Source organism: Camelus ferus, chromosome 22, assembly GCF_009834535.1.
Source record: "Camelus ferus isolate YT-003-E chromosome 22, BCGSAC_Cfer_1.0, whole genome shotgun sequence".
Taxonomy (NCBI): Eukaryota; Metazoa; Chordata; class Mammalia; order Artiodactyla; family Camelidae; genus Camelus; species Camelus ferus.
The window spans coordinates 3,329,589-3,345,980 of NC_045717.1; the positions used below are offsets into that span (position 1 = coordinate 3,329,589).

At 57.7% G+C, this 16,392-nt stretch overlaps 2 protein-coding genes across 2 annotated transcripts in view; one reads left to right on the forward strand and one right to left on the reverse strand.

Annotated features, from left to right (window-relative positions):
• The first annotated feature begins 710 nt into the window (after positions 1-710).
• Positions 711-14,116, forward strand: HK3 (hexokinase 3). Its single transcript, XM_032465022.1, is given in 21 exon segments — positions 711-806; positions 4,531-4,693; positions 4,889-5,043; positions 5,129-5,248; positions 5,335-5,430; positions 6,233-6,332; positions 6,413-6,596; positions 7,073-7,228; positions 7,382-7,478; positions 7,480-7,524; positions 7,526-7,617; positions 7,939-8,234; positions 8,345-8,484; positions 8,567-8,686; positions 11,029-11,109; positions 11,111-11,125; positions 11,298-11,397; positions 13,029-13,212; positions 13,329-13,484; positions 13,652-13,885; positions 13,972-14,116. Coding segments are annotated over 21 exon segments (2,775 nt in total).
• Positions 14,117-14,131: 15 nt separating this feature from the next.
• The window catches only part of UNC5A (unc-5 netrin receptor A), a 59,620-nt gene continuing 57,359 nt past the window's right edge, over positions 14,132-16,392 (reverse strand). Inside the window, 2 exon segments of the mRNA XM_032465023.1 lie at positions 14,132-15,443; positions 15,678-15,856. Coding sequence (XP_032320914.1) covers positions 15,278-15,443; positions 15,678-15,856 — 345 coding nt within the window. The 3' untranslated portion in view covers positions 14,132-15,277.

A 16,392-nucleotide genomic window follows, 5' to 3' on the forward strand; every position in this document is an offset into this window, starting at 1 on the left:
CATGACAACCTTGTGAAAGTAGGCATTATTTTCTCCTGCTTTTTGCAGATGAAGAAACTGAAATGCAAAGAAGTCATAAATGATTTGCCCAAAGTCATGGCACCACTGAAACATTTTCTGAAGCACAGATCCACTCCTGTCCACATCTCTCTTCAGCATGAAATTCACACACCTTAACTTGGCATAAGTGTGCCAAGCCAGCCTGCCTGCTTCTCCAGGAGGTCTTTGGTTCCTCCTTACCTCACACCCTTTGCTCCAAACCTCTAGCACATTCCCGAACCCGCAAGTGCAGCAGCAAGTCCATCTCTTATCACTGCCTGTGTCAACCATACTATGATCACTGGTAAAGCTGTGAGGTGTCTGAGGTGGGGCCCAGTCTGCTTCGTCTGTACCCCAGCATCTGGCACGGTAGGGATCAGGGACTGGTAAATGGGAGTGAGCAACAGGATGAATGAATGGCATTGGGATTAGAGATCAGTCTTCCCCGTGCTCTCTTGTCCATGCTCTGGAAAATGAGGGCCTTCTGGTTGTTTACTAAAGGGTCTTTGATGTCAGAGATTCTGAGCTCTGCCCACATCTTCCTGGTCCCCTTCAGAAGCAAGAAAGCTAAGGGTCTGCATCACGGCCTCCAGGAGCCTGCCTGCAGAGTATCGGTTCACCCAGGCTATCCCTTTCCTCCCATAGGTGGCCACCCCATACCGTGGAACCACATGGACTCCGTGGGGCCTCTAGGGTTGCAGCAAGGGGATGGAGCTCCCGGCTGCCCCCAGGAAGCCTTGCCCTGCCCCTCAAACAGCCCTGAGCTGGTAAGTTCAGCACTGGGTTCCTGTTCTCATGCCTATACAAGGCTGTCAAGAGCAGGAGCTGCTGAAGGTGCCGTAGGGCCATGGGCTCCCACCCAGGCAGCCCTTTCCAGCTTACTGAGTCTTTCACATTTGACCTAGTAGCTTTATCTTCCAGGCTCCGCACCACTGCAAGGTGGGGGTTATCTCCTCATTTTACAGCTGAGGAAGAGGGGGCTTAGGCAGGAGTCATGCCTTGAGTTTAAGGCATGGCAGGAGCTTGAGCCGAGGTGTTTCAGGTCCAAATGTTTTTTGCTGCCTTGCCACACAGGCACCGGCCCTGCCCAGGATGGGTTGTCTCAGTCTAGAAAGGACCCTCCTGGGGTTTTCTGGCAGAAAGCTGGGTTAAGGCCCTTCCCGTCCCCACTTCTCTAGTCACTCCCGCATGTCTCCCTCGCCACAACACGGCCACTGTGGTCAGGCACGCAGAGAGGATTTTAGTGCAGAACTCAACTTGGAGGTTATTGTGCAGTAGGTCCATGTGCCTCAGGTTAACTCAGGATGAGTTTCTCTTTTTTTCTGTTATCTTGACCAAGATTTAGATGCCCTTGCCTACCACACCCTTTAGCAGGAAACACTTGGGTAAGTCATTTCGTCTCTCTGTTTCCTCATCAGTGAAATGGAGGAAAATAAAGTCTAATCCTTCCACCCCCAGCAGGGTTAAGGGAGCTAATGGGGACCCTGCACAAAGGAGGCATCCATGGAAGGGTCCTCAGATTGTTCCCTGCAGTTTCTTTACTTTCCAGTCCATTCTGACATCTGCTGGACTTGGCTTGTTGCCCAAACCGGGGGGGGGGGGGGCATCGCCCCCGCTGCATGTCGTGCTTCCACTTTACACTTGTGTAACCCCTGCGCCAGACCCTGCTGGAAACGGGTCCTCTGTGCACGGCCTCCAGCCGGGCCACGGAAGGGAGCAACGGCTGGGCCGTGGGGCTGGCCCTGCCAGGGCTTGCTCTGGGGCCTGCCACCATCTCCTCTCTCACTTTGCTCCCTCCCTCCTGAGACTCCCATGAGGGTCCCACACCCACCCTGTTAGCTCCATTGAACACCCCTGCCATTTAAAGACAATTCCCTTTGGCTTTGGGGGAACTTCACGGGAACATCAGATTTCCTGTGGCCTCAGCACTGTTGGCCTCACCCTTAGCTCCCTTTCCCACGATGATCTGAGGAGAAGGTTAGTTAACCACGAGTGGTCAGAGCCCAGACCTGTCTGAGTCCCGGCCCGATCCTTTCCCGCAGGACTGTTTTTGTCACCAGGGTGGGGCATGGAATCCGGCTCTCCAGGCTGCTAGTGCACTTGTGCGCTGAGGAATGGGGACCCACGTTCCCCTGAGCACGCCCACACTGAGCATGGCCACTGAGCATGGCCAGCCACAGTCCCACCCCTTCACATCTGCTGTCTTCTCGGTCCTTACAACAATTCTGAGAAGTGGGTGCTGATTTTGTTCTGGTGGACAGAGGACAAACCCTGTTCAGAGAGGTGAGGGGATGGGCCCAGACCAACCCACACAGCAGGGTCGTCCTCCTGTCTTTCCTGAGGCTTCTGCCACCTCCTAGTCACTCCTCATGCACCTCTCACTGCACCCAGGATGAAAAGGAGGAACATTGATCTGCTCTAGCCATTGACTTCTCCATACCTCTGTGGTTGTCATTGAGCAATAATAAAGTATCCCTCACATCTGAACAGCACTCTACCCTTTCACATACATTATCTCCTTTAATTCTTGAGCCACAGCAGCCACTCAATCAGCATATCCTTCCTGTGTGCTTGCCGCAAGCCAGCCACTCCCTGAGATACAAGACTTGGCCCCTGCAGCCTTTTGAGTATTATCTCTTGGTGTTGCATAGGGGGTAATATTATCATGTCAAAAAGAAGTTTAACTTGCCCAGGGCCACATAGCCAAGAAGTGGCAAGGCAATATCTCAGATGTAAATGTTCTCATCCCAAGTCCTGTGGGGTTTCTTTGCTGCAGCCCTCATCAGAGCTTTGGGTTCCTTTCAGGTGAAATTGCTAATTTTTGTAAGGCTTCACGTTTATGTGGAAACACCTTTGCAGTCGGAACAGATCTGGTTCCAGGTCCCACCCTGCCCTTAATAGCTGCTTGGATTAGGCAGATGACTGTCCCTCTCTGAGCCTCGGTTTCCTCATTTGTGACATAGGAATAACCCCTCCTAGCGTGCATGGCTACTGGAAGCCACCTGCTGTAACGGGGATATGGAATGGAACATCTGGCACTCCACTTAGGATCATTTGCCTCCTTAGGGGTCTGTTTCCCATCCTCTTCCTAAAGCAGGGGTGGGACTGAGTCACCCCCATCTCCCCCAGTTGGCAGCCCCTCCTCCCTGGCTCTCCTTGCCTTGTTATCTCGGTGCCTGAGTGATTACAAATATGGGCCCAGTGTAGGACAGTGGGTTATAGGAATGGAATTCCTTTGAGACAGGCAGTGGGGGCCTGGGAAAGGCTAAGTCTGGGAGAATGGGGTCCGGGGTGGGACCTTCCAACGAACCCAGGGAGGCTGCTGGGGCCTCTTTGAAGGATAGGCCAGAGGGTTGAACAGGGGAGATTTCCCCATAGACATGAGATCTTGGAGCTTTTCTTAAGCTTCCCAACAATAGGCTTCTGGTGGAGAAGAACCTGGGGTGTCCCATCTGCTGCTTTCCGTGCCTGCCCCCTTCTCCCTTCACTCTGAGCCACCCCTGGCCCAGCCTTTCCCCAAATCCATCCGCTCTGAAGAAAATCCCTTTGTGCTTTTCCCCCAGATCTTCAAATGGCTCGTTCTCGTCCTTCATTTAGGTTACCTCTGCAGGGAGACCTTCCCCAACCAACATCCCAAAATACTTCTTCCTCCCCGGTCATCCCCGAACTTCTATTTCTGCTTTTCCTCCCTTCCGTTACTCCCAGAGCCATATTACATATTTCTGTGCTTATTTCCTGCCTCCCCCTCCACCCCAGCTGGAATCTCAGCTCCACAGGAGCAGACTTGGCTGGTTGTGCAGGTATGGTGCTTAGAGTAGTGCTGGGTGCATATTAGGGGCTCACTCAATGCCTATGGCAAGGATGGCTGACTGGTGGGAGGACTGTCCTCCATGGTGTGGCTCCCCCAAGCTCTCCTGGGCTGGGCTTGCTCAGGCTCCATAGTTGACTGGACTGAGAGAGGGACACACCTGAACTTGAAGTTCATCCATGCATTTGTCCGTTCATTTGCTCATCCAACAATAATTCACTGAGCAGCTCGGCCCTGGGTTCTGGGAAGCCAGAGCAAATCAGTCATGGGGTGACAAGGGAGAGGCCTTGCCAATCCTGAATTCAAAGTAGTGGAAGGGACAGGGGATCTATGGAGCTGAGAAGCCATGAGGGAATGGAGCAGGAGGAAGGGGGTGGGTCTTCCCTCCAGAACAAAGCCTTCTGAGGATGTAGGAGCTGGTGCAAGCTGTGAGCAGCAAGAGAGCCAGGATGTGTGAAGAGGCGAGGAATGGGGATGAGCAAGTGTGGGGGAGATCAGCAAGGCTCACAGAGGGCTCAAGCAGGGCTCAGGCCAGCCCCTAGGGAAGCTGCGGGAGAGGTGCTTGTTTGGACTGGGGAAGGGAGGTCTGAGCCGGGCCAGGCTGGCCTCTGTCCTGGTTGGAGTTGGGGGACTTGGCTAGGCCAGCAGGGCTCCCACTCAGCTGTTGGCTTATTTCTCCTCAGGTGCAGGAGTGCCTGCGGCAGTTCAAGGTGACAGGGGCACAGCTGCGGCAGATCCAAGCCAGCCTCCTGGGCTCCATGGAGCAGGCGCTGAGCGGGCAGGCCAACCCTGCCCCTACTGTCCGGATGCTGCCCACATATGTGGGGTCTGTCCCGCATGGCACTGGTGGGTGGCATAGACAGGAGACGAGTGGCCAGGCCTGCAGAGAGGGCTCTGATCTGGGGGAGGGGGAAGCTCCTCATCCCTGTCCCCATCTCTGTAGTCCCTTGACGAGATTTTATGGGCCTTGGGAATATTTCTGGGAGGCAGAGAGCTTGGTCTCATCAGCTTCATGCCTTTCTGTTACCTGCCTGCCCCCAGAGCAAGGAGACTTCGTGGTGCTAGAGCTGGGGGCCATAGGAGCCTCACTGCGTGTTCTATGGGTGACCCTGATGGGCACTAAAGGGCACAGGATGGAGCCCCAGAGCCGGGAGTTTGTGATCCCCCAAGAGGTGATGGTGGGTCCTGGTCAGCAGGTGAGCGCTCACTACCCAGACTTTGGGCTTTGCTGGGCAGCCTGAGCTCCAGTGGGCAGAGCTAAGCCCCTCACTGGTCCCACAGCTTTTTGACTTTGCCGCCCGCTGCCTGTCTGAGTTCCTGGATGCGTTCCCTGTGGGCAATCAGGGTCTGCAGCTTGGGTTCAGCTTCTCCTTCCCTTGTCACCAGACAGGCCTGGACAAGGTGAGGTGGAGTGGTTGCAGGGACAGTGGGTGGGCTGCAGCCCCATGAAGGCCGTTGGAGGATTGACCTGACTTTTCTGCCCCCAGAGCACACTCATTTCCTGGACCAAAGGTTTTAGGTGCAGTGGTGTGGAAGGTCAGGATGTGGTCCAGCTGCTGCGAGATGCTATCCAGAGGCAGGGGGTGAGTGGAGGCAGGGGCGTTGGGAGGGCTGCCCATGTGGCCTGGACCTGGACCCAGCACATGTAGACTGTGCTGTGCTTCTGGGGGGCCTGCTTTCCTTTCCTGTTTGTATCCTTTATCCAGTTTAACCCTCGGGTAAATGCTGCTACCATTCTCATTTTATAGGTAAGGAGACTGAGGCTAAGAAAGGTCAAATAAATGTTCAGGACCATGGAGGGAAACAAAGACGAAAAGACTTGATCCTGTCCTCAAGGAACTCACAGTCTAGTGGGGAAAGCATTCCAATAAAATGTTGTCCCTGTTGAGAAGGTGGTTCTGATGACTCTGGGAGAACAGGGAAGGGTTCACCACGACTTGAGAGGAGACTTGAAGGAAGAGGTTGCCAGGTGCATGAGCTGAGGCTGGGAAGGAAGGTCTAATTTCATAGAAGGGAACATGCGAAAGTCTGGATGCCTGAGAAAGGCCGATCTGGATCTGCTGTGTGAGTGGCTGGAAGTCAGCGCTGAGAGGAGCAGGCTTGGGGAGCCAGGCAAGGACCAGGGAAAGCGAGCAAGTTGCCTACAACACAGCCTGTAATCCTGTGGGGAGTACTGGTGTTCTGGAAGTCATGGCTGAGGCTGGGAACCCTGAGACCTCCAGGGCCTGAGTTAGGGGCCGAGGAGCCAAGAGGCAGGGGCGGGATGGGTGGGAGGGCTTAGAGCATATGTGACACGGATGTGTGGGCCATGAGAACACGCATTTCATGGGCTCTGGGCGTGTCGCTCAAAACCAGGCCCCAGCCGCTGCCCTCTCCATTGTCTAGGCCTACAGCATTGACGTGGTTGCCGTGGTGAATGACGCAGTGGGCACCATGATGGGCTGTGAGCCGGGGGCTGGGCCCTGTGAAGTCGGGCTGGTTGTAGGTGAGCCACGGGCATTTGTGATGGTGAGTGGGGCACCTGGCTGCCGGGTCTGCAGGCCCTGATGGTGTTGTCCCTTATAGACACTGGCACCAATGCGTGTTACATGGAGGAGGCCCGGCATGTGGCTGTGCTGGATGAGGACCGGGGCCGCGTCTGCATCAGCGTTGAGTGGGGCTCCTTCAGTGATGACGGGGCCCTGGGGCCAGTGCTGACCACTTTTGACCACGCCCTGGACCACGAGTCCCTGAATCCGGGTGCCCAGAGGTGGCCTGTCACTGCTTTGTTCCTTCCCTCTCCACTGTCCCTGTACTCCAGCCCTTAGGCCCCACCCTCTTGCTTGCCTCTGGGGTCTCTGGGTTGCATCCTGGGGGCCCCAGCCAGACTCAAAGAAGGAATGGCTCAAGGTTCTAGAATGCAGAGTTTTCAACCCTTGGCCCTCCCTTATTCCTGACTCTGCCAGCTCCGACAGGGGTTAGGGGTTGGGAGTAGCCAAGCAAAATGTCTCCTGCCCTAATTTCGGTCCTGCCACCCTCCAGGAACCCCCTTGAACCTAACCTAAGCCAGAGAGGACAGCGGAGTCTGGGTAAACAGCCACCTGTCTCCTAGGAGGCCATTTGCTTCTGGAACTTTCAGTCAGGGGCCCCAAAGAAAATCACCCCTCTTTGAGAGTTCCTGGAAGTGGGGCCAGGTGGGCTGAGGGCTTAGGAAAGTCTCTGTCCAGCCACACTTCTTGCCTGTAGGTTTGAGAAGATGATTGGGGGACTGTACCTGGGTGAGCTGGTGCGGCTGGTGCTGGCTCACCTGGCCCAGCGCGGGGTCCTCTTCGGTGGCTGCACTTCCCCTGCTCTGCTAAGCAGAGGTGGCATCCTCCTGGAACATGTGGCTGAGATGGAGGAGTAAGTGCGGGAGGCAAGGGGCTGCGACAAAGGGAGTCTCAGCTTGGGGTGGGGGGCGGAATCCTCTCTCCCCGAAGTAGCCATAGAGCTCTGGTGGGGGGCAGGGAGCTTTTGGGCTACTTGAGCCCCAAAGCAGCACCCTGTCCCCCCTAGTCCCTCTGCTGGGGCAGCCCGTGTGCACACTATCCTGCAGGACTTAGGCCTGCGTCCAAGGGCCTCAGATACTGAGCTCGTGCGGCACGTGTGTGCTGGCTGTGTGCACGCGGGCTGCCCAGCTCTGTGCAGCTGCTCTGGCCTGCCGTCCTCTCCCGCCTCCAGCGCAGCCGCGAGCAGGAGACACTTCAGATTGCTGTGGCCACTGGAGGCCGAGTGTTTGAGCGACACCCCAGGTATTGGGAATACAAATGACCTTGTGTGAGCAGGTAGCAGGAACGTGTGTGTGTCTGTGATACACACCTGGAAGGCACTCTGGTACCATGGGTGCAAGGCAGTGGGTACAAATGGCACCCAAGCAGAGTGAGGACAGATGGGGGTCAGGGGAGGCCAGAAGAGGTCAGAGGAGGGGGTCACTGGGGGCACTGTATGTATGGTTGGTGCACAGATGGATTTAGAATTGAATTGGCTTGAAGTGAGGGAGCCCAGGGCTTCAACAAGCCGTGGGGGTCAGTCCAGGTACCAAGCCAGGGTGAACTTGCCATGTGTCTGTGCAGGTTCCTCAGCATTCTGCAGGAGACAGTGATGCTCCTGGCCCCTAAATGTGATGTCTCCTTCATCCCCTCTGTGGATGGGGGCGGCCGGGGCGTGGCAATGGTGACTGCTGTGGCTGCCCGCCTGGCTGCCCACCGGCGCCTGCTGGAGGAGACCCTGGCCCCATTCCGGTTGACCCGTGAGCAGCTGGCAGCGGTGCAGGCACAGATGCGAGAGGCCATGGCCAGGGGGCTCCGTGGAGAGGCCTCCTCCCTCCGCATGCTGCCCACTTACGTCCGGGCCACACCTGATGGCAGCGGTAGGGACCTGGCCTGACTGTGGGGCTGGGTCACGGGCTCCTGCGGTCACAGCATATGCTAGGGTAGGGCCACCAGCTCTGTCTTGGCACTGAGGGCCTCTGCTCCATAGAACGTGGGGACTTCCTGGCCCTGGACCTGGGGGGCACCAACTTCCGGGTCCTCCTGGTGCGTGTGGCCACGGGAGGTGTGCAGATCTCCAGCCAGATCTACTCTATCCCGGAGTGTGTGGCCCAGGGCTCTGGACAGCAGGTACTCACTCACAGCCTGGGGTTGATGTCTGGGTAGGGGGAAGGGCCAGGTGTCCTGTTCCCTGACTCGCCCCACCCCTCAGCTCTTTGACCACATTGTGGACTGCATCGTGGACTTCCAGCAGAAGCAGGGCCTAAGTGGGCAGAGTCTCCCCCTGGGTTTCACCTTCTCCTTCCCATGCAGGCAGCTCGGCCTGGACCAGGTGAGAGATGGAAGGCTGGGGGAATGCCATCCTCCAGGGCTTTCCACCAAACACACTCTTCGTGGAGTGGGCAGGAGGCTCGGAGAGGGCTTCCAGGGCTGGTGAGAGGGGTGGGCGAAGGCACTGCTGGGCTGGGCCTGCACCCAGTCTCGGTTTCCCCAGACTGGGTGCAGGCCCTGTTGTGTGCCCAGGTGGCCAGGGTGTGGTGAAGTGGCCCGGCATCCAGAGCCAGTGAAAAGGTGTGGGATGGAGACAGACATGAATAAGCCTGGGGCTGCCACTGGGCAGGAGGGTGGAGCCAGGGTTAGGTCTGCGCACTTGGGAGCAGCACGGGCTGAGATCGGGGCTGACCAGAGGACAGACTGCGTGTCTCCTTGAAGCACCTGTGGCCTGGCTGAGGGAACCTGCGGGGAGCAGCATTTGCTCTCTTTCTCGAAAAGGCTTGTGACTGCTTGGTTTCTTTGCCCTCCCCCTCCCGGCCTGGCTGGTGCCCCTCCTGGCTCGGGTTGGAGCAGCAGGCACAGGTCTAGGCACGGCACCCACTCTGCACTCACCTACCGCGTGCTTCAACAGGGACGCCAGACTCTCCACACACACCCCTAAGGCCTGTCGTGGAGACGGCTCCTCCCAGGCCTCGTCTAAGCTCCCAGGAGTCTCCTCCCCAATGCCCCCCAACTTGTGCCGAAAAGCTGCTGTGATGAGGCGCTCGCGGGCCCTGAAGGCGCCCACCAGGTCTTTCTACACCTGTGCTCCCTGAAGAGCCCTGCCTCCTCCACTCCCGCCAGCCTTGCTGTGGTTTTCATCCGCGCTCTGCTCCCACTCTGCCCTCTCGGACACGGGCCTTTGTGCTCTGCTTTCCTTCGCATCGCGCATCTGGCTGGTGTCTCTCTGCTGGTCTCCTCCCTCCAGGCTGAGCATTCTGGCACCTTTTGACTATTCCTTGTAAGGTGGGAGAAGCAGGTGGGACTCTGTGTGCAAAATCAGGCATGCAGGAAACATGATCCTATTAGTTTTCTGTGACTGGACTCAGTTTCTATGTTGAGCCCACATTCTTTTCAGGGGTGAAAACTTAATCAATTCAGGGAGCCCTCTTCATTAGGTAGGGGCCCCTCCTTCGCTGCATAGAATGTGCATACAAGTTGCGACATTGGGGAATTGTCCAGGCCCAGCTGTCTGGACTCTGTCTCTTCCTCTCTGTGTCTCAACACCTCCCTTGACACCTTAGCTTCTCCACAGAGGGGAAGGATGGCAGAGGCCACCACTGTTCTCAGATTACCCAAACCCCTTCGGTTTCCTCCCCTCCCCAACAGGGGCATGTCCAGGGTGGAGGGCCTAGGACACCCTTCTTGGGAAGCCATCTGGAGCCTGGTTCTGACTTCCCCCAGCCTCACCTGTCTCTTGTCTGGGAGCGGGGAAAGCTTTGCTGTTGCTCGTGATCCGGTGCCCCCCTAACTGGCTCCCTCTCACTTGCTCTCACTCTATCTGGTTTCTGTTTTTGAGACAAAGAGCACAGAATACTCCAGCTGTGGTTACATGGAAAAAGGGATAAAAGGAAATATTCGTGGAGGAAATGTCAGTTAATATTTCTAAAGCCTCCTGCCCCGGAGATCCCCAGTCCTCCTCTCTATGTTTCTGGTTTGGGCAGAGCAGTTATTTTCTCCCAAGAGCAGTGGAATAGTTCCCCCTGCCCCCTCCCTTAGAGGAAACGCAGTAAGAAAAGAGCAGTCCAGCCAGTCCCTTGTCACTAAGTTCACAATTTAAGGTCCGCTTCTCACAGTAAACTGCCTTGTCCCCTCCTGTCCTGCCCAGGGGCCTGGATTCTGGTTTTTCCGTTCGTTCTTCACTTGTATCTGGAACACGCGAAGTGAACCTCCCATTGACACAGCTCTGTCCCAACTCCAAGAATTCCTTCCTCTCACGTAACTCTTGCTCATTTTTTCTGGAAGAGCAGACTCTGCTGTCATTTGGACCACTGAGACTGCTCTGTCCTTTCCTTTCTCACACACAGCACTCATCTCACCAGCTCTGTTCATTTCTAATCCAATTATGAAGGGCCAGTCCTTCTGGGCAGATGTCTTAAAATGGCCAGACCCTCAGACCATCTGAGCATTTTGACACTAAAAATAGAAGATGTAGGCTGAAAGGTTATTAATAGGTTTCTTTACTCTGGAAGCCTCTGGGGACTTGGGAGGGGACAGAGGGAAAGGCCTTATCCAGGTGGCACAGGATCCTCCTTGTGGAGGGAATCACATACTGCCTTCCAATGGGATGCAGGCTTTGGGGAGGCACAGTGAGATTCCAAGGGCCCTCCAGCTTCCTGCCTCCCCTTGGTCCCATCCCAGGGCATCCTCCTGACCTGGACAAAGGGTTTCAATGCATCCGACTGTGAGGGTCAAGACGTCGTGTGCCTGCTGCGGGAAGCCTATCAGACGCAGACAGGTGAGGAGTCTGCTTCCAGGGATGTTTTGGGGCTGCAACAGGTCTTGAGGGGAGCAAAGGGTCTCCCACTTCCTGACAGGGGGCGCGCTCTTTAGCAGAGACCTCTGGGTCCAGCCCCGGTTGCTGTGACGACCACGTTGCCCAGCAACTGGCAGCATCCTTTTGTGCACAGGCAACGGAGCTGAATGTGGTTGCCATTGTCAATGACACGGTGGGGACCATGATGTCCTGTGGCTATGAGGACCCGCGCTGCGAAGTCGGCCTCATCGTTGGTGAGAAGGGCGCTGCTCGTTTGTGCTAATTCACTGCCTCCTATTGATTCCCCAAGTTGGACCATTCCCCTGTCCTTGGGGATTGGCCTCATTCCTACCTGACCCAGCAGGGCCCTGGAACACTCTGTTGGACCGGGAATCTGCAACTTGGGTGTCTAGCCCAGCTAGCTGCTGACTCATGGTCATTTAAGCTCTCTGAACCTCAATCTGTTAGACGGACGTGAGCTTTGGAGTCACACAGATTTGGGTGGGAAACATGCGCTCTGCCCGTTCCCACCTGTATGACCTTGGGCGAATCACCAGAGCCTCGGCTTATGTCCAAGATGGAGATAATAATGATGCCTGTCTTAAGGGGTTTTGTGGGTGAAACGAGATGGGACAAAGTGTAGCACAACCCCTGACTCATGGTGCACACTCAGTGCTTGGAACCGGGTGGGACCCCAGCGAGGGTGGCAGGAGGGATGTGCCGAGAGTGAGCTGAGACAGTCCTATGAGTAGTCTTTATTAAGCACCTATCCTGTGGCCGATTCGGGGCTGGATGAGGGGTCAGGAAGACACATAAGGGAGGGGGAAATACCTGCCTTCTCGGGACTGACTGCTTGGTGGGGACTGGGCCCAGAAAAGCAGTGGTCATCAGAGAGAGTTGAATCTGACTAAACGCCAGGGTGAAAAGGCTGATTCAGAAAGAAAGGGGCCCCCACATGAGTGAGACTTGAAAAGGAAGTCTTGAAAGAAGGGATTTGGCTAGGCGGGGGGGCGGCGGGGGGCAGGGCTCCCATAGCTCCTTAGACATCAGTCTCTTAGAGCAGGAGGTACGCGGCAGCCTCGCATGAGACTGGGAGCTTCTTGAACGGAGAGACCTCAGCACTGGAGGTGCTCAGGGGGAGGTGGGCCCAGATTGCTGTGTGAATAAAAGCTGGATGGAGGAATTCTAGGTGGAGCAGATGAGGAGCCCGCCTGCTTAGAGCCGAGTGTGTTGGGGAGAGGAAGGGAATGCCTATACCCAGGGCATGCCCTCTGCCTGGAAGTTTCTTGGCTTCAAGGTCAAATCAAAACAGCACTTCCTCTCTGCCGCTTTTCCTGGCCTTCTAGGCAGGAAGACTCCCCTGGGCTTGGAGATCTCATGGTGCTCTTCTTTGTGCTTCTCTCTGGGCACACAAAGGCAGTATCGGAGTTGCTGCACACTGCCCGAGCTCTGGCTACCGTGGGGCTCCTTATGTCTCATTTCTGTTCTTGGTTCCTGGCCCAGCACCTGCTATTTGACTAAAGACCTGGGAGGCCAGTCCAGGAAGGCTTGGGCCTGTCACCTGTGTGACAGTTGGGGCTGTCACACATCTCCCAGGGGGATGACATGACTGATGGGCACTTTGGGAGCACCCTGGGGTAGCAGGGGAAGTGCACTGATGGTGGTGATGAGAAGGGAGGTAGTGGAGGCCCGGGGGCTTGATGGTGGCAGGGCCTGAAGAAGGGATATAAGAAAGGAAGGAGGACCAGGTCCTGGGACAGGTCATGAGCATGGAGAGATGGAGAGGTAGGAAATGAGCCCAGATTTTGCCGTCTTAGTGGGAAGGGCTCAGACAGATCGTGTCTGCACCAGCAAATGGCTCCCACGCCATCTGGCCTCTCTGCAGGAACCGGCACCAATGCCTGCTACATGGAGGAGCTCCGGAATGTGGCGAGCGTGGCCGGGGACTCAGGCCACATGTGCATCAACATGGAGTGGGGTGCCTTTGGGGATGATGGTTCTCTCGGCATGCTCAGCACCAACTTTGATGCAAGTGTGGACCAGGCATCCATCAATCCTGGCAAGCAGAGGTGTGGGTTGGGCCAGGAGGGGTGCCTGCTGATGGCTGGCACTGGTGATGTGGCTGGTGGCTGGTGGCAGCACAGGGCTGGGATCGCCTGCCCTGTGCACACACACTTTCGTGCAGGTTTGAGAAGATGATCAGCGGCATGTACCTGGGGGAGATCGTCCGCCACGTCCTCTTGCATTTGACCAGCCTTGGAGTTCTCTTCCGGGGCCAGCCGACCCAGCGCCTTCAGACCAGGGACATCTTCAAGACCAAGTTTCTCTCTGAGATTGAAAGGTGCTGAGCCCTGCACTACCGCCCTCCACCTCCAAAAGGACCTCATCTATCCACGTGGGCGGAACGCTGGCTGGAGGGCGGTCCACCCTAGAGGGCGGAGAAGGCATGAGGCTGGGGAGCTAATGCAGGATCCTGCCTCTCTGTGCTCTGTTCCTTCCTGTCCCCAGTGACAGCCTGGCCCTGAGGCAGGTCCGAGCCATCCTGGAGGCTCTGGGGCTGCCCTTGACCTCAGATGATGCCTTGATGGTCCTGGAGGTGTGTCAGGCCGTGTCCCAGCGGGCCGCCCAGCTTTGTGGGGCAGGTGTGGCTGCCGTGGTGGAGAAGATCCGTGAGAACCGGGGCCTGGAAGAGCTGACCGTATCCGTAGGGGTGGATGGGACCCTCTACAAGATGCACCCCCAGTGAGTCTGGGTGCCAGACTGGGCAGGGAGGCATGGCCACAGGGGGCCTGTCTGACCTGGGCTCACCTCATCTCTCTCCCTCACAGCTTCTCCAGTCTGGTGGCAGCCACGGTGCGAGAGCTGGCTCCTCGCTGTGCAGTCACTTTCCTGCAGTCGGAGGATGGGTCTGGCAAAGGTGCTGCCCTGGTCACTGCTGTTGCCTGTCGCCTGGCCCAGATGACCCATGTCTGAAGAAGTCTCTAGCAACCAGCTTTGCTGGACCAGGGCTGGGACCCCACCTGTTCCCCAGCCAGGCCGACACCCAGGACTTCCAGGACAGCCATGTGTGACCCTTTATGGCCATTAGCCTCGACGCCTAGCTTTCCCCGAGAGAAGTAGCACTTGGGTTAGGAATATATATATATAATTTATTTACATTCACGTCCGCTAAAATCCCTACGCGCCCCGGCGGCCGGGCAAGGCTGTGTACATAAGGCCAAGTGTAAGTGCACGAATGCACTTAAGACAGAGTCAGGGCACGAGCTTCACAAGACAGGCCCCTCACGGGGGCGCCGGCCAGCCCCAGGAGCGGGCACGCCACAGCACGCACACTTGCCATTGTCCAGCCCGGGACTCCCGTTGCATATTCACACGCCCCGTTGGGCAGGGCTCCTCTCGGCTGGGGGGCAGGGGGAGGATCAGGGAGGAGCCGTCGGGTGTCCCTGGGTGGGTGGGAGAAGGGCAGCATGTGAGAGGCAGGTGTGGACTGACACCGGGCGTGAGAGACGTGAGCGGCCTCCAGGTGTACAGCATGAGATGTGTGTGTCGGGGGATGTGTGTGACAGAGCACACGGGACATGCGTGGGCACATGCCCCTGTGGTGGTTGTGTGCCTGAATCCAGGGGCTGCCCCCTGTTCAGCTGTGGCCCTCAGTCCTGCAGGCTTGGAGCCGGGCCCCTCGGATGTGCCCCTACCCAGCAGGCACAGAAGTGTTTGCATAAGGTCCAGCTCAGGCAGGAGCTCCGGGGCCACGTCCCGAGCCCGTCGTGTGCGTGCGTGCCCGTGTGTGCGCGGCCCCCTGGCTGGGGCAGGAGGAGAGGTAGCATCACACACACACACACACACACACAGATGGGCTGGGCCCAGCCCGGGCTCCAGGCAACGTCCACCCTGGGCCCCGGGGGCCAGGGCAGAGTCGGAGCAGGTGGCAGTGCCAGCCTGGCCAGGCAGGCCATGGAGGGGAGGGAGTGCGGGCAGGGTCTGAAGGGCCAGTGTCAGGGGACAGCCTCCGCCAGGAGGGGGCCTGTCCACGCAGCTCACCCCGCTGTGGGGGGAGGGCCCTGTCTGGCTGCTGCCTGTCCCTGGCGGGTACCAAAGCTGGTGAGAGTGTAGGCGTTGTGGGCCTGGCCGGCCTCAGCACTCGGCCTCTGACACTGTGAAGAGGCCTGCGTCCGGCTGGCCCAGTCCGGCCACTGCTGCAGCCAGCTGGCTGAGGTTGCCGTTGGGGAAGTGCCGTGCCTCCCACAGGTTGAGGATCATGGCTGTGGGGCTGGGCTTGGAGGCAAAGAAGCTGAGATGGCTGTGGAAGGGAGGGGAGACAGTCAGGGGCCTGGCTTCACCCAGCTGCCGCCTCCTCCCTCCCAGACCACCCAAGGGCAGGGCCTCCCCTCAGCCAAGTGCACTGGATGCCCCAGCTGCTGGTGGCTGGGGCACAGGCTCCACGGTGCACCCTGTCCACACGCCCCGCCACATCCTACCTCCCCAGGCTGGACTGCAGGTAGATTTAGCCCCTCCCTGCCCATCACCCACCCACCTGTCCAGGTGGAGTTTCTGGGCCAGAGTCCGCCAGTCAGCACCCCGGCTACAGGGTGGGTCCAGGCTGGTAATGATCTTCTGCCGAATGAGGAAGGGGATCTTGAAGGCACTGGGGCCCACTAGGGCTGGGACCCCCCCTTCACTCTCCAGGGCCAGCAGCTCAGCAAACCTTGTGTCCTGGGGGCAGGGAACGGTGGAGGTACCTGTTAGAACTTTCCCAGCCCAGGCCCACTGCCACCTCCTGTGGGGGAGTACTCAAAAACCACCCCAGGGCATGGGGACAGCATGGGCACTGGTGCTTCCTGGGCAGCCCCAGTGCCAGGGCCCTGCCCGCCGGAGCTCAGGAGTGCAGCCACCTGCCTCACAGACACACAGCCCACGAGCAGAGGAGCCTTCTGACGACATTCTCCTTCTCCTCCCATCACTCCTCCCTAGGTCACCTCTGCCCGCCTCTGCTGACTGGCAGAACTCTGCTGACTACTGAGAACTCACTGCTCTCTTCCCCCTGCCTCTGTCCTCCACACTCAGTTCCCTTATTGCCGCCTGCCTAATTCTTGCTCATCCTTCCAGGCCCAGTACAAGTCCCTCCTCAGGGATGCCGTCTAGGGCCCCCAGGCCAGCTCCATCTCCTCTCCCCTTCCTGCTGCTCCCACACCCTCCACAAGCCCCTCCCCAAGTCCCACAGCATCTCTCTGCATCTGCCTACACGTGCA